The 27,672-nt window shown below is 41.8% G+C and overlaps 1 protein-coding gene across 2 annotated transcripts in view; it reads left to right on the top strand.

Moving 5' to 3' along the window:
* Nucleotides 1-3,074: 3,074 nt before the first annotated feature.
* NIPA1 (NIPA magnesium transporter 1) overlaps nt 3,075-27,672 on the top strand; it is a 122,361-nt gene continuing 97,763 nt past the window's right edge. The window contains exons 1-2 of one of the 2 annotated variants that reach the window (XM_057494745.1): nt 3,075-3,528; nt 3,752-4,008. In XM_057494745.1, coding sequence (XP_057350728.1) covers nt 3,206-3,528; nt 3,752-4,008 — 580 coding nt within the window. In that variant the 5' untranslated portion in view covers nt 3,075-3,205. The remainder of the gene's footprint in view (nt 3,529-3,751; nt 4,009-27,672) is intronic. The other variant, XM_036876978.2, reaches the window with a different exon arrangement.

Genomic DNA, 27,672 nt, shown 5'->3' with positions numbered 1-27,672 from the left:
ACGTAAAGGAGCTTTGAGCCCTGTGGATATGCTCACACACCTTGCTGCCTCTCCTGTACAACTGCACGTCCAAACCAGAGAAGTTATTGAAGCCAGGATACGGCCAGTAGAGCAACACCCTGCTGCCAGCCCTACTGCATTAAGCCCTGGGGACACTGTTGGGTGGACCTGGCCCTGGACATTTTGACACATGGACCAGCGATGGCTGGCCCTTCTGGCACCTTGGGGGAAAGGCCTGGAAGCTGGCCTCCTGTGTATTCCTGGAGTAACAGCTAAATGGCCCTCAAAGGTCACAGTAGTGTATCCAAAACACCCAGGAGGTAAGAGCCTCTTGTGGGGAAGTTTTGTTTTATCTTTATGGCCAGTGCATGTACCTCCCATGCCCTATATATTTGACCCTTTTGTAACTCCCACAGGGAGGGGGTGAAAGTCTGGTATACAAGACCAGGACAAGATCCCATTCCTGCTTCTGTTTTATCACAAGACCACTCTCTTGCATGTATCCTACCTAATGGACAAGATTTGCCTATGCTGGTGTCATTAAAATCTATCTTATCGCCTTTAAGGTTATTTTCTCCTACTTTCCTTGTGGCCTGAATGCAGCCCCTGGCTGCAGCTGCCGCTTGATGATTGCTCTGAACCCTTGGCTACTGCCTGCCTAGGGAATGGACAAGCTATGGACTTAATTTGCAGGGACTTTGAACCTACCTGAATCCTCCAGCTTGAGGATTGTCATAATTTTATTGCTGTTGTTATTGGTATGTCATTAGTCTGGTCACAATGCTCCAGTTTTTTCACCCAGGGACCATTGCAGGAGAACGAGTAGATTGCAAGACGAGATTTCTGAGGGGGTGGCCTGTGGGTAAAATTGTAACATTTCCAGAATATCTCGTCTGGCTTTGGTATATTTGCATATCCTCAGGAGTGGTGAGTTTATCTCCCTATCAATGGGTAATTACCTGTGCAATGGAGGGCGTGTCTGAACCTGAGAGGTTAAGGGGATGGGGCTGGCTTGCTTCCTTGCTGGCTTCTTCCAGAGCTGAGGAGAAAGATGGCTAACAAAGGCTGTTTCTCTTCTTGGCCATGGCTTGGTGAGGGACCATGGCAATCCTGCTGACACAGGAGAGAATGGCTGTCTGGCATCTTCATAGCACAGCAGGAGTTGTCTTAGCTGCCTTAGGGTCTCTACAGTGTATATAGTTTTCCTTGCTTGTGGGAACCACTGAGGGGGAAAATAAAATTTTAATTTTATTTCACATATATATGTTACTGAGACAGGGACCATGGATGTAGTCAGAGTGGGGTGAGGGCCTCCGGAGGGGGCAGGGCGGGATATTTGCAGTCAGAGCAGTGTAACTACATGCAAGGAAACCCCCCCACTAAAACTCTAGGTTAAACATTGAGCTCTAGAATCATTCTTCAGTGAAATCAGTTAATGTTCCCCTGATAAAGAAGAGTAGCACATGTTTTGTTATGCTAATCATTTGTAACCATGTGTGAGATTCACTTTAACATACTAAAAGGCCCAGGCCTATGTGCTGTCTTTCCTCCTTCAGATCTGATGAGGTAATTCTGCAAACTGAGCAACTAACTTAGCATGCAGACCCAGCTGTAAACGGCATAGTAAAGGGCAGGAAGAATTCCATCTTGAAGATAAGATTGCATTTTAACACCCAGGAAGTTCAAGAGGCAAGATTCTTTAGCAAGTAGACAATACCTCGGCCCACCTTGGGAGCTGAGCAGGCAGCCTTCTGATGTGCTCCCAGACCAAGGCACCGGTGTCCCAGAGAGAAATCAAGGCAGGAAATTCCTTACAGTTAATTTTTAATATTCAGGGACCACTTAACAAGTCCCCACCCCTAAGTTTTTTCACGTTCTCGAAAAATCCTCAACTGCCTATAAAACCCCCTAGACAACGCACCACTATGGACTCTCTTGTCCCCTCCTGGCGTGAGCCGGGAGCTCTGTCCTTTCACTTTATCTCCAAATAAAAGCCTGTACCTTGCTCTCCTACCTTGACTGTTTGTGAAGCTCATTCTTCGGCTCCGCAAACAAGAACCCCGGCATCATTACCACAGTGTAAGTCCAGGGAGAGGAAATTCCGGGACAAAATACTTCTAAAAACCGAAATCAGTCAAAGGGAGAAATAAAGTTTAAAACCCGTTTACTGCTCACAAAGTGCAGTCCAGCGCGGTCTGTCTCCCCTGCTCTGGAGGAAGCCAGCCAGCAAGCCAGCCCCCTCCCCTAAGAATAAGCAAAGGACTAGGTTCAGTCAGTATAACTTCTCATACAGAAATAGTATATAACTTGACATTGTTTCAGAAAGTAATAATGCTACATATAGGTATAGGTTTATACTCTTTAACCTAGCATTTTCAAAATTTATGAAGATGTTCACTTTGGCATCAATTATAATAGAAAAAAACTGGTGGCAACGTAACAACCAACAATAGCTGAACAGTTAGACAAATTATAGTAATTTATGGGGAATTGTATTGTCAGTAAAATAATTATGTAGCAACACGGAGGCTGATTATGATAAACAAAAAGGGTATTTTGTATAATGTGATATTGTAATCGGAAACATGTGAAAGCATGTATACTTTAGGTAGGAAAACACATAAATTAGGGTAGGATTGTGGGAATTTAATTTTTAATATCTATTTCCTGTTTTCCATGCTTTATGTAATTTTGATAAATTTTATTAAAAATAAGTAGGAAATTAGAAGGTATGATTACAAGCTCACTGACTCAGTGTGGAGGTAGCTGACTTCACCCCGCTCTGGGGTCCCACATCCGACGCCCCCTGGCTTCACTCCGGCCCGCGGGAGGCCCCCCTGCCTCTGACTGGATAGAGGCTCGGCGGCGTCTGCGGGGACCTCAGCGAAGGCTGCGTCCCGCTGGCGCTCTTCCGGGCCCCAGTACCGCCTGGGACCCACACCAAAATACTGTCTGTGCTGATAGGACATGGAAACGTAACTGGGCGTCCCGTGTTTTTATTTGCCCAGCGTGGGAGCCCTACCTCTCCCCCCACCCCGCTGCCTGTCCCTTTCCTCACCACCGCCTCGTCGGACCCCCTCTGCTCTCGTCTGACCCCCTCCTCTCCACTTGCGCTCTTCCCCGCTGGCCCCGGGTCCGCCCTCCCCGCCCCCGGCCCCGGCGTCGCCCCGCCGTCCCCGGGTCTCGCCCGCTCCCCGCCGGCACCATGCCCGCGGCGGCCCTGCCCTCCGTCCTCTCCCAGGCCCGGCCCCTCCGCGGGGCCCTCCCCGGCTGGGCCCACAGTTCCCGGGCCTCCGCCCCCTCCCGGCGGCGGCGGCGGCGGCGGCGGCGGCGGCGGCGCGCAGGCGCGCGGGGCGGGCGCGGGCGGAATGGGGACTGCAGCGGCGGCGGCGGCGGCCGGGGAGGGGGCGCGCAGCCCGAGCCCCGCTGCGGTGTCGCTCGGCCTGGGCGTGGCCGTAGTGTCGAGCCTGGTGAACGGGTCCACGTTTGTGCTGCAAAAGAAGGGCATCGTGCGCGCCAAGCGGCGAGGTAGGGAGGGCCGGGAAGCGCGCGGGTGGGGGTGGCGGGGCCGCCCAAGCTGGGATGCGCGGGTAGGCGCTGGAGCCGGCCGGGCGCGCGAGGCCGCTGCCGCGTCTGCTGCTCCCTCCAGTGCCCTGGGCGCCGCTGCTGCTTTTCTCCCTTTCGGACGGCTGGCGAGGCCTGTTCAGTTTTATAGGGTTTCTTTCCTCAGACCCTCTCAACTCCTCTGCAGCCGCACAGCCCCACGACCTGGCCTCAGTCTGGAGCCCGGGCATCCCTGCCACCCGCGCCCACTCGCAGCTTGGCACCTGCCTGTTTACAGTATCCCCGAAATGTTCGGAGCCCAGTGCCTGCTCGGTAGGACTGGTCCCCCGCCTTTGCTGTGGCCAAGTCTCGGGATCGCAAGACCTGCTGGTTTCCGTGCCCCGCAGTGGCCACGCCAGTGCAGAGGGGAGAACTGTGCCCTGGGCGGCCAGGGCACAGCGAGAGGTCAGTGCTGTTCTGGGGCTTCTGTTCCTGGATCCTTGTCCAAGCCATCTCTGCTTTAGAACTTGAAGCCTCTGATGACAAGTGATTTGCTGTGTGAAGAAAAATGCAGGCACATATAAAAAAATATGGGCCAACTGAGTGTTCCCATCACCAAACACCATTCCTGGGTGCTGTGGACAGCGAGGGAGGCAGCAGGGTTCTTTGCCAGGTTTCGGCGGTGCTCCGAGAAGCCTGACATAGCTGACTGAATGCACCATGTAGCAGCATGCTTTGAAACTGAAAATAAATCTGGAGGGACTGAGAAAAGCTTGTGGTTGTTAGCTGTATTCTCCCAAGAGTCGTTTTAGGAGCTCTCTGGGAAGGATGAGCTTGCCAGGTCAAGGGGTTGAGAATAAGTAAACTCACTGACTAGTTCAGATTCCAGAGCAAGGTGAACCTTTCTCTGAGTGCCTTGGATCATGAGCCAGGAGGCCCTTCAGGGGAGAGATAAAGGGACCTACAATGTGGAGTAAAAGTCTAAAATCATGGACTTATAAAAAATAATTCAACTTTAAAGTGGAACATTGCAGTCTGTACATAAAATGTACATAGACCTAAGGATGGTTTCCCTGGGATGGGATTCCAGGGCAGCAGACATCAGGCAGCAGCACGTTCCTCAGGGGCTTCCACCTGCCTGACGGGCAGTCGAGTGGGTGAAGTGCCTGCTGTGCCTGAAAACATAAACACACGAGCCCTTGATTAGGATGAGTTGAGAAGGGTATTTCACCTCAGCTCATGTGTTCGAGGGAATTAGTGAGTAAGAAAATAAAAACCTCATCAACCTAAAAAACCCAACCAGGATTGATAGTTATTGCTACCTACATAATATGCCTTTGGATTAATAGAAGTGAAAGTGTGATATTCACTGATTTCATACTTGCCCAGTTACCACCACCGCTACTGATTCAAGCCAGCTTTGTTGTTCATGGTAGTAGAAGACAGACATAGAGTCTTGTTTTGATAAATTTAGTTTTAATTTGTTCAACAGATATTCATGAAGCTCTTATATGCCAGGCATTGTTGTAGGTATTGAGGATACGTGGTTTCAGAGTCAACTTCTCCTAAAATCTTTTTCTATCTCTGCTGACAAGTAGCAGAGTTGACCCGTATGAAATGACTGAACCAGAGGTAGTTGAGAACTGGGGAATCACATCCTTGCACCAAGGGGGACCTGACAGTTTCTTACGCCGTGAAAAGCTCTGTCTCACTAAATGTTCTGGCTTTAAGTGGATTGTCATGCGGCAGCATCTTTCAAGTCTCATATTCAGAAAAGCCAAGTTCTGGTCACAGCCCTTTACTGGGGGACTTGGGTGTGGCTTTCTCTGTTACCAGTTTTCATTCACTCTTCCCAGTGACTGGTATAGCTGGGTGGGCCAGGGGTGCTCTGCACAGCACAAGCTCAGGGTGGACTGCCTGACTCCTGGGTGCCTTTAAGGATTATGTGGAAGGGAAATGGGCCAGGGCACCTGGGACCACAGGTCATTTATATTATGTTTAATGTTAGGACCTTATTGAAGAAGGGCTTAGATGAGAGAAGCGAGGTGATTGGTGGGTGTGAAGGCATTTGTGGAAAGTCAGCTGCAACATTAGAATTCCTGCGTCAAGTGGGCGAAGTTGGCCAGGGAGTCTGTATGGCTGGGGGCAGTATCCTGCCCTGGGACAGGCTTGGTGGATACTGTTTTGGGAAAGTCATGTGCTTGAATTTGCTGGAGGCTTTGGAGAACTACACAGATAAGGTAACCCTATGGAGAATGCCCTGGACTAGGATGAGTCAGCTGATCTTTAAAAAAATCCCTTTCATCAAAACCAGAAGATTCCACCTTACACCCATAGGATGGTTATTGTAAAAAAGAAAAAAACCCCACAAAACAGATAATAACAATTATTGGTGAGGTTGTGGAGAAATTGTGTAATGTTGGTAGGACTATAAATTGGTGTCATTGCTATGAAAAACAGTATGATAGGTCCTCAAATAATTAAACATAGAATTACCGTATGATCCAGCAATTCTGAATATATATTCAAAAGAAGTGAAACCAGGGACTAGAACAGAAATTTGTATACCCATGTTCATAACAGCAGCATTCACACTAGGCAAAAAGTGGAAACAACCCAAATATCCACTGACAGATGAATGGATAAACAAATTGTGGTATATACGTTCAAAGGAATATTATTTAGCCTTAAAAAGGAAGGAAATTCTGAAGCATGCTACAACATATATGAACCCTGAGGACATTATGCTAAGTAAAATGAGCCCAGAAGGACAAATATATGCTTCCACCTATACATACTTAATTTATACTTATTTGACTAGAGTAGTCAAATTCTCAGAGACAGAAAGTAACATGGTGTTTGCAGAGGCTCAGGGATGGGGAATGATGAGTTAATGTTGAATGCAACAGTTTCAATTGAGAGAAGATGAAAAAGTTCTGGAGATGGATGGTGGGATGGTTACACAACAGTATGAATGCATTTAATACCATAAAACTATATGCTTAAAATGGTTAAAATGATATGTTTTATGTTACATGTATTTTACCCCAACAACAACAAAAAAGATTTCATGATCTCCTCCTTGGCAGGAGTACAGCCTAGAGGTGTAGTCACACTGTTAAGACACTCAGAAGGTGAGTTGTCTCATGAAAGTGGAACTATAATTCAAGCCTCCCACCTGCTAGTCCTATGCCTTCCTTCCACATTTTGTTTCTGAAAGGCCTGTGCACCCTGGCTGTGGGATGTGCACATGCTTTCTCTGCCTCTCCTGCCATTCCCAGGCACCTAGGCCCCTGTGCCTCCACACCCAGAGACAAGGCAGACACTTGTCTTCACCCCTGCTGCCCTCTGTATCGTGGTTGGTTTCTGTGGCTTCAGGCCTGGGCAGACATGGTCATTGCCTCTCCCACGTGCTTCTGTAGCAGCTGTCCTCGGGCCTCATGCCCCCGAAGCCTGTGGGCTGATTGCATGTTCACTCACATGCGGCCCCTTGGATCTTGGCTCATGAGGCAGGGCACACGGCCTGTCCACTGGGAGGCACGTGGTGGACACCCAGGGATGTTCTCTAACTAGCTGTGAGTAACCACGGAGTGAAGAGGGTAAAACTGAATCTTATATTTTATGAAAAGATTTTGAACTTTCTTCAAGTTACTCAGAGCTGACCTTTATTACCTGTGGCCTCTGCTAAGTAACAGAATCTGGAGTTGGTGCTAGATTGGAAAATCTGTAACCCTGTCTGATCTCTGAGGGGAGATCATCAGTAAGGATAAAGATAAAGATAAGGAACATGGTGACAACAAAGTTGGAGGGAGGAGCATTTGAGTGGCTCTGCAGCCTGTCTCTGGTTTAATTGATAGTATTTCCATAAGAAGAGCAGATAAGGGAGGCTGCTGTTTATAGGGACCCAGGGTGTCCCAGACTCATGCATCTCATGGTTCCGTGTGTGGACCAAATTCAGATGGCACTTCTCTCTTAGGATCTTCTAACTGACTGCAGTTAAATGGCGCTGGAGCAGGATCATCTGCATGCTGGATTGGGCTGGCCATACTAGATGACTCAACTCACTTGTCTGGAATAGCTGAGACAGCTGGGGGCCAGGAGAACCCCCTGTTCTCTTTCTTTCTCTTCCTCCCTCCTCTTCTTCCCTCCTTCCATCTCTTCATGCCTGGACACCTTGGGCTCCCTACACCATGGTGGTCTCAGCAAAGTCAGATCTATGCCTTGGTGGGTCACTTCCCCTTGACCAGACCTTCCAAGGGACATTAGTAGAAGCTGCAGAGATGCTTGTGACCTGGCCTTGGAAGTCTTGCAGTGCCACCTCCGACATGTTCTGATGGTGATCAGGGCCAGCCCAGGTTCAGTGTGGGAGGGGCCTGTATAAGGGCATGGGTTAGGGGGGCACGATACAGAAGGGGAAGTTGAGGCATGTACCTGCTACAAATGGTGGTGCTGGGATTTGAACCCAGCTCAGATTGATTTTGAAGATGATATACCCTCTCCCTGTTGGGAAGGTGAGAGGGAAAATAGACAAATTCACCTACAGATAAGACTTTTCTGATGAGGGGCTTCACCATTAATTTGGAAAAAGTGGGTACTCTGATACTGGGTTATTGTAAATATAGATAATTCCCAAAGATATTATGGCAAATGAGGATTTCTTCTCATTGTCTTATGATGTGATGATTTGAGAATAGATCATTAACATAATTGAAGTCCTGCATGAAATAAATACCCCCCTTGGTCTTATTGAACTGCTGTTAGAGTATATTTTTTCCTCAAAAGCATGTACATATATTGTATAATATAATTAATATTTTCAGTCCTTTAATAACATCCTTAATTAGTGAATAATCCTCTTCTGTTTTTTTACTTTAACCAGAAAAGACCACTTTTCAAAAAGAATATGCTCCACTCCATATCCCCTAATACCTCTTAGCCAGACACCTGTGACTTGTGAATGGACCCCCTCTCTGACATTGCCTGGATCCGAATAGAGGCCGTGCCCTTGGCCCGGGTGGAGGGGGCGGGCAAAGGGTTTACCTTGCTTGGTCATGCTCCGCCAGAGCTTTATGGTATGATGTTATTACTAAGCAGAGTATATCATGAATTCTCAGAACCTGGCATAATCATGTTTTAAAAGAAGCAGCATTTTCTTCCTGATTATAGAATATATGTTCATTGTTTAAAATCTGGGAAGTATGTGAAAATAAAAACTATTCGTCTCCTTACCTTGAGACAACTGCTATTACAATTAGAGTGTATTTCTTTCTTGTCACATTCAATACTTACATTTCACAATTGAATTTTAGTGAAAAAATCCTATGTACAAAATACATAGAACACTTTGGTGTAGAGAATAACCACCATTCATTAGGTATTCCAAATATATATGTGTGTGTGTGTGTGTGTCTGTGTATACACATGTATGTATGTATATATATATCCTTAAAATCATTTAAAAATTTTTTAAAATACTTTTTATTATGGAAAATTTAAACATATACATAGGGAAAATAGTGCAGTGGACCTGCATCTACCTATCACCCAGCTTTAGCCATCATCAGCCTTGGTTAGTCTCATTCACCTATGCCCTAGTGCCATACCCTCCACCCCACCCCATGGAATACCAGGCAGAATATTATCTTGTCTATGTATTTTAGCAAGTATCTCTTGTTTAACGTAACCATAATACCTTTATTGCACATAAAACTTAACACTGATTCTTTAATATTCTCACACATCTGGTCAGTGTTCAAATTTCTGTGATTATCTCCTAAGTTTTCCCCCAGTATATTTTTTAGACTCAGGATCCAGTTTTGATGAATACACTGCTATTAGATTTCACTTCTTTATCATGGGCTTTAAAAAATGGTACAGAATGCTTTGAGTCTGTGCTGTGTGTGCCAGTTTTTTTCCTGCATTGGTGCTAAGTCTGTCACGAGCTCACCCCATACTGTTACATATTCTTTGAAAAAATATTCAGCAGATGTACGAATATTACCATTCTCCTTTTGTAGGACATGGGTCTTTCCAGTTTCTTTGTTAATACAGTATGCTATATTGAATATCTGTGCATAAAAATCTTTGAATGTGGATTATTTTCTTTGCATAGCTCCCTCAAAATAGAGTTTTAAAAGTAACTTTTTATAAACTGTTAGCTGTATACATATATTTAATGAGTTTATTGTCCATTTACATATGCTCTTTTGTGAGGTCGCTTTTCAAGATTTGCCTATATTTTATTGGGTTGTATCTTTTTCTTTTTATTATTGATTGTTAGTTTGTGTGTGTATGTGAGTATATGTATATATGTGTGTGTGTGTGCTCTAAATACAAGCCCTTTGTCAGATGTAGGGATTGCAAACTTTTTTCTCTGTGTCTTGCCTTCTCATTTTCTTAATGGTGCCTTTTGAAGAGCAGAAAAAATAAATATATCCAAATTGATTTCCAGGAATATCATGCCTACTTCCATTCCCATCAGCAATGCTTGAGAGAGGCATGCTCATTTTTAAGTGTAGTAGAAATATATGCATGTATTCCAAATATTTTGGGTTCTTCTGTAGTCCTTTCTATTAGTCATGACTGAGAGCTCATTATTGTAGATTGCTCTGTTCACATATCAAAGCATGCTAGTACAGGCATGGGTAACCTGACATCCTCTTGTCATGGAAACAGGAATCAGCCATCTTCCCTTCTCTGCACTTCGGGTGGGTGGGGGCGGCCTCCGTCTCTCAGAGAGAAAACTCCATGGTTACGGTGAGGAGGATGAAGGATGCTAAGGGCAGACACCATGCCTCGGGAGTCTCCATAAGCCTTTGTACCCACTAAGGATCGTGTACATTGATGCTTCTAGTAAATATTTGGTAAAATGCACAGAATAAAGAAATAGAATACAACTATTGAGCTGAGCTTCTTCGGAGGGACTAGGATGAGCAAGGAGTATATATTAACATATGCTGGGCTCTTATTGTGCCTTTGACACACAGTGTCATTTTCCATAGAAATTGTGAGGGACTTTATCACAGCAGTTATTGCATTACGGTCAGCTTTCTGTGAGCTAACCTAGAAGTTTATTGTTTATAAACTATTTCTTTAAAAAAATTGGAATATAATCACATAGAGTAAGCTGTACAGATCTTAGAGGTAGAGTCTGATGAGTTTTGACAAGGAATATATCTGTGTGAGCAACACCCTGGTAAAGAAGTTGTTTTTGCTGTAGAAAATTCCCTCATGTCCTTTCCTCCTGTGCTCCCCACACCAGAGCGCCCACTCTTTTTTTTTGGAGGGAGAGTGTAATTATTTTTATCTGACTTGGAGATAGAAGTATATACATGAATTGGGGTAAATGTACATCTTAAAATGGCAGCATTTTAAAAAAATTAATTAATTTTGTTGTTATTAACAATTACATGAAGAATATTATGTTTACTAGGGTCTCCCCTTCACCAAATCCCCCCCCATACCCCATTACAGTCACTGTCCATCAGCGTAGTGAGTTGCTGTAGAATCACTACTTGTCTTCCCTGTGTTGCACAGCCCTCCCCATGCTCCCCCCCCCATTATACATGCTAATCGTAATGCCCTCTTTCTTTTTCCCTGCCCTTATCCCTCCCTTCCCTCCCTTTCTCCCCAGTCCCTTTCCCTTTGGTAACTGTTAGTCCATTCTTAGGTTCTATGATTCTGCTGCTGTTTTGTTCCTTCAGTCTTTTTCTTTGTTCCTATAGTCTTTGGGTTTGAGGTGAGTCTCTTGTAAGCAGCATAGAGATGGGTCTTGCTTTTTATCCATTCTATTATTCTGTGTCTTTTGATTGGTGCATTCAGTCCATTTACATTTAGGGTGATTATTGAAAGATATGTACTTATTGCCTTTGCAGGCTTTAGATTCGTGGTTGCCAAAGGTTCAAGGTTAGCTTCTTTAGTATCTTACTGTCTAACTTAACTCACTTATTGAGCTATTTTAAACACTGTCTGGTCATTCTTTATTTTTCTCCCTTCTTATTCCTCCTCCTCCGTTCTTTATATGTTGGTTGCTTAATTCTGTGCTCTTCTGTGCTTCCTTTAACTGCTTTTGTGGGTAGTTGATTTTATTTTTTGCCTTTAGTTAGTATTTGGTTGATCTGGTTGCTCTGCTGTTATTTTATTTTCTCTGGTGACATCTATTTAGCCTTAGGAGTGCTTCCATCTAGAGCAGTCCCTCTAAAATACCCTGCAGAGGTGGTTTGTGGGAGGCAAATTCCCTCAACTTTTGCTTGTCTGGGAATTGTTTAATCCCTCCATCATATTTAAATGATAGTCGTGCTGGATACAGTATCCTTGGTTCAAGGCCCTTCTCTTTCATTGCATTAAATATATCATGCCATTCTCTTCTGGCTTGTAAGGTTTCTGTTGAGAAGTCTGATGATAGCCTGATGGGTTTTCCTTTGTAGGTGACCTTTTTCCTCTCTCTAGCTGTGTTTGAAATTCTGTCCTTGTCCTTGATCTTTGCCATTTTAATTATTACGTGTCTTGGTGTTGTCCTCCTTGGGTCCTTCCTGTTGGGAGTTCTGTGTACTTCCATGGTCTGATCTATTATTTCCTCCCCCAGTTTGGGGAAGTTTTCAGCAATTATTTCTTCGAATATACTTTCTATCCCTTTTTCTCTCTCTTCTTCTGGGACCCCTATAATACGGATATTGTTCCTTTTGGATTGGTCACACAGTTCTCTTAATATTGTTTCATTCCTGGAGATCCTTTTATCTCTCTCTGTGTCAGCTTCTATGCATTCCTATTCCCTGGTTTCTATTCCATCAATGCCCTCTTGCATCTTATCCATTCTGTTTATAAAGCCTTCCAGAGATTGTTTCATTTCTGTGATGTCCTTCTGGACATCATCCCTTAGCTCTTGCATATTTCTCTGCAGCTCCATCAGCATGGTTATGAGCTTTATTTTTAATTCTTTTTCAGGAAGACTGGTTAGGTCTATCTCCTCCTCAGGGTTTGCCTCTGTAATCTTGGTCTGTATCAATTTCTTCTGCCTTCATGGCAATAGATATATTTGTGGGGAGCTGGCGCGTGTGTTGGGTAAGAGAAAGTCCCTTCTTGCCAGTTTGTGGTCTTCCTCTCCTGGGAGAACAGCGGCCTCTAGCAGCTTGTGCTGGGCAGCTGTGTGAGACGGGGCTTCTGATCTTGCCCGGCCGCTATGGAGTTTATTTAGCTCTGCAGTTGCTGTGGGCGTGGCCTGCCTCAGGCGGCTGCTCCAATATGGCGTAGCGTGTTGGAGGGGGAACAGGCGGGAGGCTGTTTATTGCGGTGAGGGGCCTCCAAGCTGTGCTGCAGGGGTTCAGGTGCCCAAAGTTCCCTGGGTTTCCCAGCTGCTGGGCTAAGTGTCCCGGGGTACTTCCATCCAGCTGTGGGGTCCCTGTCCCTTTAAGACTTTCAAAAAGCACTCGCTTTTCACAGAATTGTGAACAAAGACATAGCCACTCACAAGTTTATACAACTGATTTGACAAAGATGCACAAACAATTAAGTGGATAAGTGATATTCCTTTCAAAAATAGTGCTGAAGCAATTAGGTGTCCATACACACAAAAAACTTTAATTTAAACTGCATACCTTATGCAAAGTTGGCTCATAATCAATCACATATTTAAATGTAAAACTATAAAACATTTTGAAAAATAAGAGGAAATCTTCAGGACCAGTGGCTTGGTGAACAGTTCTTAGACATGACACCTAAAGCATGATTCATCAAAGAAAAAAAAAATCAATAAACTGTACTTCACCAACATTTAAAATGTTTACTTTATGAAATGTCCTGTTAGGAGGATGGAAAAAAAAGATACATCCTGAGGAAAAATATTTACAAATCACATATTTTTAAAAGATTCATATGTATTTGTGGGTAAAATTGCAATATTTTTAGAATCTCTGACCTGCCTGCATATCAATAGGTGTTTCCAAGAGGTGGAGAGAAGTAGTCCATCTCCATATCAATAGGTAATTAAAAGGGCAAGTGAGGGCATATCTGGACCAGAGAGGTTGGGTGGGGCCCTTCCTCTGCAGCTGGGTCATGAGAGACACGGGAGAGCAGAAGTGGAGCACATAGGAAATAAATGGGTTTCTCCCATTTTATTTTTCCCCTTGACTCGATTTCAGTTTCAAAGGTATATTTCCTCTGCATTTCCCCCCAGAGTTACAGTAATATATATAAAGAACTCTCAAATTCAACATTAAAAAAACCCAAATAATCTAATTAGAATATATTTTAAAAACATGGGCATTTCACTGAAGACGATATACAAATAGAAAATAAGGCAATGAGAGTATGTCCATCAATAGCCATTTCCTTAATTATCAAGTTAAAGCTAAGATGAACACCATTATACACCTATTACATTTGCCAAAATTCAAAAATATTAACAATACCACATGGTGAGGATTAAAAGCAGCTAACACTTTTTACATTGCTGGTAGGAATGCAAAATGATACAAGCTTATGCTAAACTGTTCAGTTTCTTATAAAGGAAATCACACACTTAGCCTATAACCCAGCAATTCGTAAGTATTAACCGCAGGAAAAAAAGACACATATGTCCACACAAAGACCTATGCAAAGATGTTTAGAGAATTTCTACTAATAACTGCCCAAAACTGAAAATAACCCAAATATTTTTCAGTAGGTGAATGGTTAGACAACTGACATTCATACAATGGAATGCTACTTAGCCATAAATGTTAAAGTATTAATGCTGCAAGCAATATTTCAAAGTTATTATGCTAAGTAAGTCTAGTGCCAAAAACTAACACACTATATAGTTGCATTTATGTATTATTCTTAAAAAGACAAAATATAGCAATGAAAAAATAGATCAGTGTTCAACAGAAGTTCAGGGTGGGGGAAAATGTAACTCTAAAAGATAGCACAAAAAAGTTTTTTAGGGTGATAGAATGGATCTTTAAACAGATGGTAATGATGGTTATGAACATGAATCCATGCATTATATTTCATAGAATTGTATATATAATAAAAGTCATTTTTATTGTATATTAATATAAAAATAAATAAAATGATCCCTAAAAAAAAAAGCACTCACTTTTCTTTGTCCCGGGGGCGCTGGCTGCAGGGACCTGCTCACAGGTCTTACTGTCCTGTTTCCCTAATTTCCAGCACTGCATGCACGCTCTGTGTGTCTGTGCTCCGGTGCGGATGGCTGGGGCTGGGTGTTCAGCAGTCCTGGGCTCCCTCCCCCTCCTGCTCCGACTCCTCTCCTCCCGCCCGGAGCTGGGGTGAGGGGCGCTTGGGTCCCGCCGGGCTGGGACTTGTATCTTACCCCCTTCACGAGGCGCTTGGTTCTCGTGGGTGTGGATGTAGCCTGGCTGTTGTCCTGTGTCTTCTGGTCTCTCTTTTAGGATTAGCTGTATTTGTTGTATTTTCAAAAATATATATGGTTTTGGGAGGAGATTCCCGCTGCCCTACTCCCACCGCCATCTTGGCTCTCTCAGTGCGCCCACTCTTGTGATGCTCATCTGCACAGAGTGAGTGGGCTTGGCTCTCCTTGAGCTCCATGTAAATGGTATCATGCAGTATTGATTTTCTTGTGTGACTACTTTTCTTTCTTGGCTGAACAGGGTTTTAAGATTCATCATAATGTGTGTATCAATAATACATTCTGTATATGGTTGAATAGTGTGCCATTGTTGACTATACCAGTTTGCTATCCATTCTCTGGTTGACGAATGTTTTCGTTGGTTCCAAATTTTTGCTATTTGAGTAAAGGTGCAGTGACAATTTCTATATAATTCTTTTTAAGGCTTACTGTTTTTATTTCTTTTGAGTAAATGCCTTAGAGTAACAGTACTGGATCATGGAGTAAGTGTATAATTAAATTTTTAGAAATGGCTAAACGTTTTCCCACTATAACTGCACCATTTCACACTCTCATTGGCAAGGTATGAGAGTTTCAGGTACTCCACATTGTCTTCAATATTTGATATTGTTTGCTTAATTTTAGCCATTCTGGAGGGTGTACATTGTAGCCCATTGTGATTTTATTTTGCATTTCCCTGATACTTAATGATATTAAGTGTCTTTTAATGATTTTATTGGCCATTTGTATGCTCTTTTGTGAGGTGTCTTTTAAAACCTTGCCTATATTTTGAGTCATACCTTTTTATATATTGGTAGTTTTTTTTTGTGTGTGTATTCTGGATACAAGTCATTTGTCATAGATTAAGACTGTAAATCTTTTCTCTATGGCCTTCTTATTTTCTTAAAAATGCTGTTTGAAGAGCAGAAATTTTTAATTTTCATGAAATATAACATCTTTCTTTTTTTGTTAATTTGTTTGCTGCTTTTTTATTTTGCCTAAGAAATCTTTCTTTCACCTCAGGTCACAGTGGTGTCCTCTCGTGTTTTCTCTAGTTTTATAGCTTTAGCTTTTACCTTTAGGTCTCTGAACTATCTTGAGTTAATTTTCATGTATGACTCAGGCATGAGTTAAAGTTCCGTATTTTCCCTGCTGATATCCAGTTGGTCCAGCAATATTTAGTGAGGAGACTTGCCCTCTGAGTTATCATGTCGCTTCAGTCCGTGATGGGACTGTGCCTGTGTGGGTCTACTATGCAGTTTTAGAGTAAATCTTAAAATCAGATAGTATAAGTCCTACGATTTTGTTATTTTTTTTTTCAAGATTGCTAAACTATTTCTTTAGGAAAAAAAAGTCTACATATCTAATAGGCCACATACAAAAGAACTTTTAAGTACTAATATTCATAAGTTGATGATTACCAGTGTTCAAATTGATTCTAATACACTCATCTAGCTGAATTAGTGTCAGGAAAGAAAATTTCTTGATTCTTAGTCTATTTTTAAGAAATATGTAAAAACTAGCATCTTTTTGCACATTTTTTGAAATCAAGGCATTAATTAGGAAGGACATAGCGATCTGTTGTTTTGCTGTTAGCAGCCACTTTAATTGTTGCTGTTAAGGGCACACATGAGTGCATGACATTTTTTGTGCTATAATCATAAGGTAAATCAACTAGATGATTGTATTTTAGTGCTGGAAAGTAGTATTTTAAGAACATTTGTAATACACATTCATGACTAAATGGAGGTTTTAAAAGTCACAAGTCCATGGCTGGATATCACTGCTAGTTGATGTCATCCTGACAAGTCTCTTTTGTATCTTCACAACACTTCTTTGTCTTATAGTTCAGCTGTTATAAACAACCAGTTAACTCTCAGTTCCATCCAAGGTTTCCAATGTGAGAAAAAAACCCATAATGTAGCTATTATACCTCTGTAGCCCACACCTACGAGTGGAGAGGAGGGGCTTGAGTATAGTCAAGCAAACAAAGAAGATCCTTGATGTCCTACAATTCTGAGGATCCCAGTTCTTGCTGAGGCTAGAGGACTTGAGTCCCAGGCATCAGCTGGGAAGAGGAGGAGGGTTGGGAATAGGCTTGAACAGGTGCCTCCCGAGGATGTCAAGTGACTGACTTTTAGGGACAAAAATGCTTGAAGGTGAGACTGTGAAGAAACCATGCGATTTTAGGACATAAGAGAAAAATATCTAATGATGACAAGAGCTCAGGGCAATATGGAGTGCAGGTGCTCCGGGGTTCCTAGCTGCAGGAGGAAGGAACCTGGGGCAGCCAGCCCAGCAAGGAGGCTGGGCACAGGTGCATGGACAAGCAGAGCCATGGACCTCCTTCAGCGCAGAGCACAGGATGCTGCGGACCACCAAAGGGGCTTTGCTTTGGTCTATAGCTGGCGTGTAGGGCAGGTATCCAGACAGAAAGGCGGACTTATTTAATGTCCATTGAAGCAGAAAAATTTTGCCGAATACTGGTTTAAAAAGGGAGGGTGACCCAAACACCTTTTGGATTTCAGCAAATACAAGGTCCTGCTGGGGAGTGTGGGTGGAAGGGCCTGAGACATTTGGAACTGACCTGTACCTGTTAACAAAAGGGACACCAAAAGCTTATTACATCCCCATCCTTGGGTACCTGGGGTTCCAGGTTCCTTCCCATTTCAGTAACACATTCCATTTCAAACTGCCAAAAGCATGTACTGTACGGTGGGCAGTGGTGTTGGGAAACTGTAGCAGTGGAAGAGGAGAGCCCATGGGTCCTGCTATCCTGTGCACTGGCGTCCTTGGGCCAGTTTTCACTTCCCGAGGGTTACTCGCATTCCAGTTGCGGCTGTAGCAACGATCCCATGCCTCCACAGGCACTCACAACCAAACTATATTCATCACAATGGAATGACTTGACCTTTCCCTGCACCCAACATAGACTACAGTTTGTGATTCCTCTATTTCAAAGTCCCTTAAATCTTTATTATATCATACATGGATCTTTAAAAAGTTGTTGAGTGAATGTGTGCATCTGCCATGAAGAGAAGCCTCAGATGTTGTAGAATGAAAAATGCTCACAATCATTTTAAAGTGATTATGAGTATTTACTTACACACAAAGAGAGCTGGAGTGACTATACCAATATGAGACAGATAGAGTTTAAGACAAAAATTGTTACTAGAAACAAAGAAGGACGTTTTATAATAATTAAATGGCCCTTTGATCAGGAAGATGTAACAATCATAAATATATGCACCTAACTAAACAGCTCCAAAATACATGAGGCTAAATTAACAAAGTAAAGAGAGAAATAGACAATTCAATAGTAGAAGTTAGAGATTTCAATACCCTACTTCCCTACTTTCAAAAATGGATAGAATAACGTGGCAGAAGCCAAAAAGGAAATGGAAGGCTTGCACCACACTGTAAACCAACATTTTTAAAATGAAAAAAAAATTTTTTTCATTGAGGTATCATTGATATACAATCTTATGAAGGTTTCACATGAGCAACGTGTGGTTACTACATTCACCCATATTATCAACTCCCCCACACACACCTCATTGCAGTCACTGTCCATCAGCATAGTAAGATGCTATAGAGTCACTGTTTGTCTTTGTGCTGTACTGCCTTGCCCATGAACCCCCTACAGTGTGTGTCCTAATCATAATGCCCCTTAATTCCCTTCTCTCTCCCTCCCCACCCACCTACCCAACCCCTCCCCTTTGGTAACCGCTACCCCTTCTTGGAGTCTGTGATCCTGCTGCTGTTTTGTTGCTTCAATTTTGCTTTCTTGTTATACCCCACAAATGAGTGGAATCATTTGGTACTTGTCTTTCTCTGCCTGGCTTCTTTCACTGAGCATAATACCCTCTAGCTCCATCCATGTTGTTGCAAATGGTAGGATTTGTTTTCTTCTTATGGCTGAATAATATTCCATTGTGTTTATGTACCACATCTTCTTTATCCATTCATCTACTGATGGACACTTGGTTGCTTCCATATCTTGGCTATTGTAAATAGTGCTGTGATAAACATAGGGGTGCATCTGTCTTTTTGAACCGGGGATCTTGTTTTCTTTGGGTAAACTACTAGGAGTGGAATTCCCAGGTCAAATGGTATTTCTATTTTAGTTTTTTGAGGAACCTCCATACTGCTTTCCACACGGTTGAACTAGCTTACATTCCTACCAGCAGTGTAGGAGCTTCCCCTTTCTCTGCATCCTCACCAGCATTTGTTGTTCTTAGTCTTTTCGATGCTGGCCATCCTTACTGGTGTGAGAAGATATTTCATTGTAGTTTTAATTTGCATTTCCCTGATGATTAGTGATGTTGAACATCTTTTCATGTGTCTGTTGGCCATCTGAATTTTGTCTTTGGAGAATTGTCTCTTCATGTCCTGTGCCCAATTTTTAATCATGTTATTTGCTTTTTGGGTGTTGAGGCATGTGAGTGCTTTATATATTTTGGATGTTTACCCCCTGTCAGATATGTCATTTACAAATATATTCTCCCATACTGTAGGATGCCTTTTTATTCTGTTGTTGGTGTCCTTTTGCCGTACAGAAACTTTTTAGTTTGATATAGTCCCATGAGTTCATTTTTGCTTTTGTTTCCCTTGCTCGAGGAGATGTGTTCAGGAAAAAGTTGCTCATGCTTATATTCAGGAAATTTTTGCCTATGTTGTCTTCTAAGAGTTTTATGGTTTCATCACTTACATTCAGGTCTTTGATCCATTTCGAGTTTACTTTTGTGTATGGGGTTAAACAATAATCCAGTTTCATTCTCTTACATGTAGTTGTCCAGTTTTGCCAGCACCAGCTGTTGAAGAGGCTGTCATTTCCCATTATGTGTCCTTGGTTTCTTTATCATATGTTAATTGACCATGTATGGTTGAGTTTTTATCAGGGCTCTCTAGTCTGTTACATTGGTCTGTGGGTCTGTTCTTGTGCCAGTACCAAATTGTCTTGATTACTGTGGCTTTATAGTAGAGCTTGAAGTTGGGGAGTGAGATCCCCCCCACTTTATTCTTCCTTCTCAGGATTGCTTTGGGTATTTGGTGTCTTTTGTGGTTCCATTTGAGGTTTAGAATGATTTTCTCTAGTTCATTGAAGAATGCTGTTGGTATTTTGATAGGAATTGCATTGAATTATAGATTGCTTTAGGGAGGATGGCCATTTTGACAATATTAATTATTTCTATCCGTAAACACAGGATGTGTTTCCATTTACTGGTATCTTTTTAAATTTCTCTCATGAGTGTCTTGTCATTTTCAGAGTATAGGTCTTTCACTTTCTTGGTTAGGTTTATTCCCAGGTATTTCATTCTTTTAGATGCAACTGTGAATGGAATTGTTTTCCTGATTTCTCTTTCTGCCAGTTCTTTGTTAGTGTGTAGGAATGCCACATATTTCTCTGTATTAATTTTGTATCCTGCAACTTTGCTGAATTCAGATATTAAATCTAGTAGTTTTCGGGTGGGTTCTTTAGGGTTTTTTATGTACAATATCATGTCATCTGCAAACAGGAACAGTTTAACTTCTTCCTTTCATTTATTTGTCTTGTCTGATTCCCATGGCTAGGACCTCGAATACTATGTTGAATAACAGTGGGGAGAATGGGCATCCTTCTTTTGTTCCCGATCTTAGAGAAAAACCTTTCAGCTTCTGGCTGTTCAGTAAAATGTTGACTGTGGGTTTGTTATATATGGCCTTTATTATGTTGAGGTACTTGCCCTCTATACCCATTTTTTTGAGAGTTTTTATCATGAATGGATGTTGAATTTTCTGAAATGCTTTTTAAGCATCTCTGGAGATATCATGGTTTTTGTCCTTCTTTTTGTTGATGTGGTGGTTGATGTTGATGGATTTTTTAATGTTGTACCATCCTTGCTTCCCTGGGATGAATCCCACTTGCTGATGGTGTATAATCCTCTTGATGTATTTTTGAATTCAGTTTGCTTATATTTTGTGGAGTATTATTTTTTTTTAATTTTGTTATTAATCTACAATTACATGAAGAACATTATGTTTACTAGGGACCCCCCTTCACCAAGTCCCCCCCAGAAATGCCATTACAGTCACTGTCCATTAGCGTAGTAAGATGTCGGAGAATCACTACTTGTCTTCTCTGTGTTGCACAGCCCTCCCCATGCCCCCCCACCATTATACATGCTAATCGTTATACCCCATTTCTTTTTTCCCGCCCTTATCCCTCCCTTCCCTCCCACCCTCCCCAGTCCCTTTCACTTCAGTAATTGTTAGTCCATTCTTGGGTTCTGTGAGTCTGCTGCTGTTTGGTTCCTTCAGTTTTCCTTTGTTCTTATACTCCACATATAAGTGAAATCATTTGGTATTTGTCTTTCTCCTTGCTTATTTCACTGAGCATAATACCCTCTAGCTCCATCCATGTTGTTGCAAATGGTAGGATTTGTTTTCTTCTTATGGCTGAATAATATTCCATTGTGTATATGTACCACATCTTCTTTATCCATTCATCTACTGATGGACACTTAGTTGCTTCCATTTCTTGGCTATTATAAATAGTGCAGCGATAAACATAGGGGTGCATCTGTCTTTTTCAAACTGGGATGCTGCATTCTTAGGGTAAATTCCTAGAAGTGGAATTCCTGGGTCAAATGGTATTTCTCTTTTGAGCTTTTGGAGGAACCTCCATACTGCTTTCCACAATGGTTGAACTAATTTGCATTCCCACCAGCAGTGTAGGAGGGTTCCCCTTTCTCCGCATCCTGGCCAACATTTGTTTTTGCTTGTCTTGTCGACACTGGCCATCCTTACTGGTGTGAGGTGATATCTCGTTGTGGTTTAAATTTGCATTTCTCTGATGACTAGCAATGTGGCGCATCTTTTCATGTGTCTGTTGGCCATCTGAATTTCTTTTTTGGAGAACTGTCTGTTCAGCTCCTCTGCCGGTTTTTTAATTGGATTATTTGCTTTTTGTTTGTTGAGGTGCATGAGCTCTTTATATATATTGAATGTCAAGCCTTTATCGGATCTGTCGTTTAAGAATATATTCTCCCATATGTAGGATGCCTTTTTGTTCTATTGATGGTGTCCTTTGCTGTACAGAAGCTTTTCAGCTTGACATAGTCCCACTTGTTTATTTTTGCTTTTGTTTCCCTTGCCCGGGGAGATGTGTTCCTGACGAAGTCGCTCATGTTTATGTCCAAGAGATTTTTGCCTATGTTTTTTTCTAAGAGTTTTATGGTTTCATGACTTACATTCATGTCTTTGATCAATTTCAAATTTACTTTTGTGTATGGGGTTAGACAGTGATCCAGTTTCATTCTCTTACATGTAGCTGTTCAGTTCTGCCAGCACCATCTGTTGAAGAGACTGTCATTTCCCCATTGATTTTCCATCATCGTATATTAACTGACCATATATGTTTGGGTTAATGTCTGGAGTCTCTAGTCTGTTCCACTGGTTTGTAGCTCTGTTCTTGTGCCAGTACCAAATTGTCTTGATTACTGTGGCTTTGTATTAGAGCTTGAAGTTGGGGAGCGAGATCTCCGGCACTCTATTCGGGGTCTTTGGTGTTTCCACATGAATTTTTGAACTATTTGTTCCAGTTCGTTGAAGAATGTTGCTGTTAATTTGATAGGGATTGTATCAAATCTGTATATTGCTTTGGGCAGGATGGCCCTTTTAACGATATTAATTCTTCCTAGCCACGAGCATGGGATGAGTTTCCATCTGTTAGTGTCCCCTTTAATTTCTCTTAAGAGTGACTTGTAGTTTTCAGAGTATAAGTCTTTCACTTCTTTGGTTAGGTTTATTCCTAGGTATTTTATTTTTTTGGATGCAATTGTGAATGGAGTTGTTTTCCTGATTTCTCTTTCTGTTGGTTCATTGTTAGTATATAGGAAAGCCACAGATTTCTGTGTGTTGATTTTGTATCCTGCAACTTTGCTGTATTCCGATAGCAGTTCTAGTAGTTTTGGAGTGGAGTCTTTAGGGTTTTTTATGTACAATATCATGTCATCTGTAAATAGCAACAGTTTAACTTCTTCTTTACAAATGTGCATTCCTTGCATTTCTTTGTTTTGTCTGATTGCCGTGGCTAGAACCTCCAGTACTATGTTAAATAACAGTGTGGAGAGTGGGCATCCCTGTCTTGTTCCCGATGTCAGAGGAAAAGCTTTCAGCTTCTTGCTGTTCAGTATAATGTTGGCTGTGGGTTTATCATAGATGGCCTTTATTATGTTGAGGTATGTGCCCTCTATGCCCATTTTGTTGAGAGTTTTTATCATGAATGGATGTTTAATTTTGTCGAATGCTTTTTCAGCATCTATGGAGATGATCATGTGGTTTTTGTCCTTTTTGTTGATGTGGTGGATGATGTTGATGGATTTTTTAATGTTGTACCATCCTTGCATCCCTGGGATGAATCCCACTTGGTCATGGTGTATGATCCTTTTGATGTATTTTTGAATTCGGTTTGCTAATATTTTGTTGAGTATTTTTGCATCTATGTTCATCAGGGATATTGGTCTGTAATTCTCTTTTTTGGTGGTGTCTTTGCCTGGTTTTGGTATTAGGGTGATGTTAGCTTCATAGAATGAGTTTGGGAGTATCCCCTCCTCTTCTATTTTTTGGAAAACTTTAAGGAGAATGGGTATTATTTCTTCTCTGTATGTCTGATAAAATTCTGAGGTAAATCCATCTGGCCCGGGAGTTTTGTTCTTGGGTAGTTTTTTGATTACCGATTCAATTTCTTTGCTCATAATTGGTTTGTTAATTTTTTTGTTTCTTCCTTGGTCAGTCTTGGAAGGTTGTATTTTTCTTGGAAGTTGTGCATTTCTTCTAGGTTTTCCAGCTTGTTAGCATATAGGTTTTCATAGTATTCTCTAATAATTCTTTGTATTTCTGTGGGATCTGTTGTGGTTTTTCCTTTCTCATTTCTGATTGTGTTGATGTGTGTTGATTCTCTTTTTCTCTTAATAAATTTGTCTAGAGGCTTATCTATTTTGTTTATTTTCTCAAAGAACCAGCCCTTGGTTTCATTGATTTTTTCTATTGTTTTATTTTTCTGAATTTTATTTATTTCTTCTCTGATCTTGATTATGTCCCTCCTTCTGCTGACTTTAGGCCTCATTTGTTCTTCTTTTTCCAATTTCGATAATTGTGATGTGAGACTATTCACTTGGGATTGTTCTTCCTTCTTTAAACATGCCTGGATTGCTACATACTTTCCTCTTAAGACTGCTTTTGCTGTGTCCCACAGAAGTTGGGGCTTCGTGTTGTTCTTGTCATTTGTTTCCATATATTGCTTGATCTCTATTTTAATGTGGTCATTGATCCATTGATTATTTAGGAGAATGTTGTTAATCCTCCATGTGTTTGTGAACCTTTTTGCTTTCTTTGTACAGTTTAGTTCTAGTTCTATACCTCTGTTGTCTGAGATGTTGGTTCATAGAATTTCAATGTTTTTGAATTTACTGAGACTCTTTTTGTGGCCTAGTATGTGGTCTATTCTGGAGAATGTTCCATGTGCATTTGAGAAGAATTTGTATCCCTGTGCTTTTGGATGTAGAGTTCTGTAGATGTCTATTAGGTCCATCTGTTCTAGTGTGTTGTTCAGTGTCTCTGTGTCCTTACTTATTTTTTTGTCTGGTGGATCTGTCCTTTGGAGTGATTGGCGTGTTGAGGTTTCCTAAAATGAATGCATTGCATTCTATTTCCTCCTTTAGTTCAGTTAGTATTTGATTCACATATGCTGCTGTTCCTGTGTTGGGTGCATATATATTAATAATGGTTATATCCCCTTGTTGGACTGACCCCTTTATCATTATGTAATGTCCTTCTTTATCTCTTGTTACTTTCTTTGTTTTGATGTCTATTTTGTCTGATATTAGTACTGTAACACCTGCTTTTTCATCCCTGTTGTTTGCATGAAATATCTTTTTTCATCCCTTGACTTTTAGTCTGTGCATGTCTTTGGTTTTGAGGTGAGTCTCTTGTAAGCAGCATATAGATGGGTCTTGCTTTTTTGTCCATTCTATAACTCTGTGTCTTTTGATTGGTGCATTCAGTCCATTTATATTTATGATGATTATTGAAAGATATGTACTTATTGCCATTGCAGGCTTTATATTCTTGGTTACCAAAAGTTCAAGGTTGTCTTCTTTAGTATCTTACTGTCTAACTTAACTCGCTTATTGAGCTGTTATAAACACTGTGTGGTGATTCTTTATTTCTCTCCCTTCTTATTCCTCCTCCTTCATTCTTTATATGTTGGGTGTTTTATTCTGTGCTCTTTTGTGTTTCCTTTAACTGCTTTTGTGGGTAGTTGGTTTTATTTTTTGCCTTTAATTAGTATTTGGTTGATCTGGTTGCTCTGCTACGATTTTATTTTCTCTGGTGACATCTATTTAGCCTTAGGAGTGCTCCCATCTAGAGCAGTCCCTCTAAAATACCCTGTAGAGGTGGTTTGTGGGAGGCAAATTCCCTCAACTTTTGCTTGTCTGGGAATTGTTTAATCCCTCCTTCATATTTAAATGATAATCGTGCTGGATACAGTACCCTCGTTTCAAGGCCCTTCTGTTTCATTACATTAAATATATCATGCCATTGTCTTTTGGCCTGTAAGGTTTCTGTTGAGAAGTCTGATGATAACCTGATGGGTTTTCCTTTCAGTTGACCTTTTTTCTCTCTCTGGCTGCCTTTAATACTCTGTCCTTGTCCTTGATCTTTGCCATTTTAATTATTATGTGTCTTGGTGTTGTCCTCCTTAGGTCCCTTCTGTTGGAAGTTCTGTGTACTTCTGTGGTCTGATCGATTATTTCCTCCCCCAGTTTGGGGAAGTTTTCAGCAATTATTTCTTCAAAGACACTTTCTATCCTTTTTTCTCTCTCTTCTTCTTCTGGTTCCCGTATAATGTGGATATTGTTCCTTTTCAATTAGTCACGCAGTTCTCTTAAAATTGTTTCATTCCTGGAGATCCTTTTATCTCTCTGTGTCAGCTTCTCTGTGTTCCTGTTCTCTGATTTCTATTCCATTAATGGCCTCTTGCACCTCATCCAGTCTGCTCTTAAGTCCTTCCATAGATTGTTTCATTTCTGTAATTTCCGTCCGGATGTCATCCCTTAGCTCTTGCATATTTCTCTGTAGATCCATCAGCATGGTTATGACCTTTATTTTGAATTCTTTTTCAGGAAGATTGGTTAGGTCTATCTCCTTATCAGTGGTTGTCTCTGTTAGTCTGGTCTGGATCAAATTCTTCTGTCTTTTCATGGTGATAGAGGTAGTTGTGGGGAGGTGGCACGTGTGTTGGCTGGGAGAACATCCCTTCTTGCTAGTTGTGGCCTTCCTCTCCCTGGATAACAGAGAGCCCTAGTGGGTTTGCTGGGCAGCTGTGCACAAACGGGGCCTCTGATTCTTGCCCAGCCGCTGTGGAGTTTAGCTCCGCGGTTGCTGTGCACGTGGCCTGCCTCAGACTGCTGCTCCAACATGGCAGAGCAGTGTCAGAGGGAAAATGGCCAGGGGACTGTTTATCTCTGTGTGGGGCCTCCAAGCCCCGCTGCCGCCTAAGTGGTTAGGGTGGCTGTCGTTCCCCGGGATTACCAGCTGCTAGTCTAAATGTCCCGGGATGCTTCTGTCCAGCTGTGGCATCCCTGTCCCTTTAAGACTTTCAAAAAGCACTCGCTTTTCTTTGTCCCTAGGGTGCTAGCAGCGGGGACACGCTCAACAGGTCTTACTGTCCTGTTTCCCTAGTATCCAGGACCCCACACATGCACTGTGTCTGCCCTCTGGCCTGGATGGCTGGGGCTGGGTGTTCAGCAGTCCTGGGCTCCCTCTCCCTCCCGCTCTGACTCCTCTCCTCCCGCCGGGAGCTGGGGTGAGGGGTGCTCAGGTCCCTTCGGGCCGGGGCTTGTATCTTACCCCCTTCACTAGGCGCTGGGTTCTTGCAGGTGTGGATGTAGCCGGGCTGCTGTCCTGTGTATTCTGGTCTCTCTTTTAGTAAGAGTTGTAATTGTTGTATTTTCAAAAATATGTATGGTTTTGGGAGGAGATTTCCACTGCTCTACTCACACTGCTATCTTGGCTCCGCCCCACCTCACTCTAGATTTTTAAAGACTCACTGTTGATTGTCCATAGTGGACTTGCTGGAGAATAAATATCTTACATTATGCTTTACAAAATACTGTATGTGTTTCAGCAAGTCTGTAGATTGGGGAATGGGAGAAAGAAAAACAAAAAAAGTTACATTTAATGTATGCATTTTTGCCAAGCCATATTGAGTTATTTTACTACTAGAGACATTAGGAACTAACTGTACAAAAGAAGTAGTTTTATGAGTATTTTGTGGGGTGCATCATTTCTGTAATTGTATAATATATTTCTTTATGGTTTTAACTCATAAAGACAGTAAGTTAACAAACACATAAGAAATGTATGCACTGTTTGAAATGTAAATTATTCTTAGAACACTTTTGATGGGAGTGGCATTGCCCTTTTTGTGCCTTAATTTGAGATAATTATTTTACTGCCATGACTAAATAAAGAAATTTCAAAAAAACATATTTTCAAACAGTATGTGTGTGTGTGTTTTTCATTGACAATTCGTTTAATTTTAAACATTTAGAGGTTTGTTGGACTTTAATAAACTGAGTACAATCTTTGCATCAAACTACCTGCTAAAATAGTGAATGACTTTATAAAACTCTGCAAACTGTGTAGAAGGTAACATCAATATAAAAGAAAATTAGGGCAATACATCTGTGATGTTTTCCAGTTAACACAGGAATTACCAGATAAATACTGTTACT

The sequence above is a fragment of the Manis pentadactyla genome, chromosome 18 (genome assembly GCF_030020395.1).
Source record: "Manis pentadactyla isolate mManPen7 chromosome 18, mManPen7.hap1, whole genome shotgun sequence".
Classification (NCBI taxonomy): domain Eukaryota; kingdom Metazoa; phylum Chordata; class Mammalia; order Pholidota; family Manidae; genus Manis; species Manis pentadactyla.
Note: the sequence above shows the minus strand (reverse complement) of the source record. Positions and strands in the feature narration are given on the sequence as shown.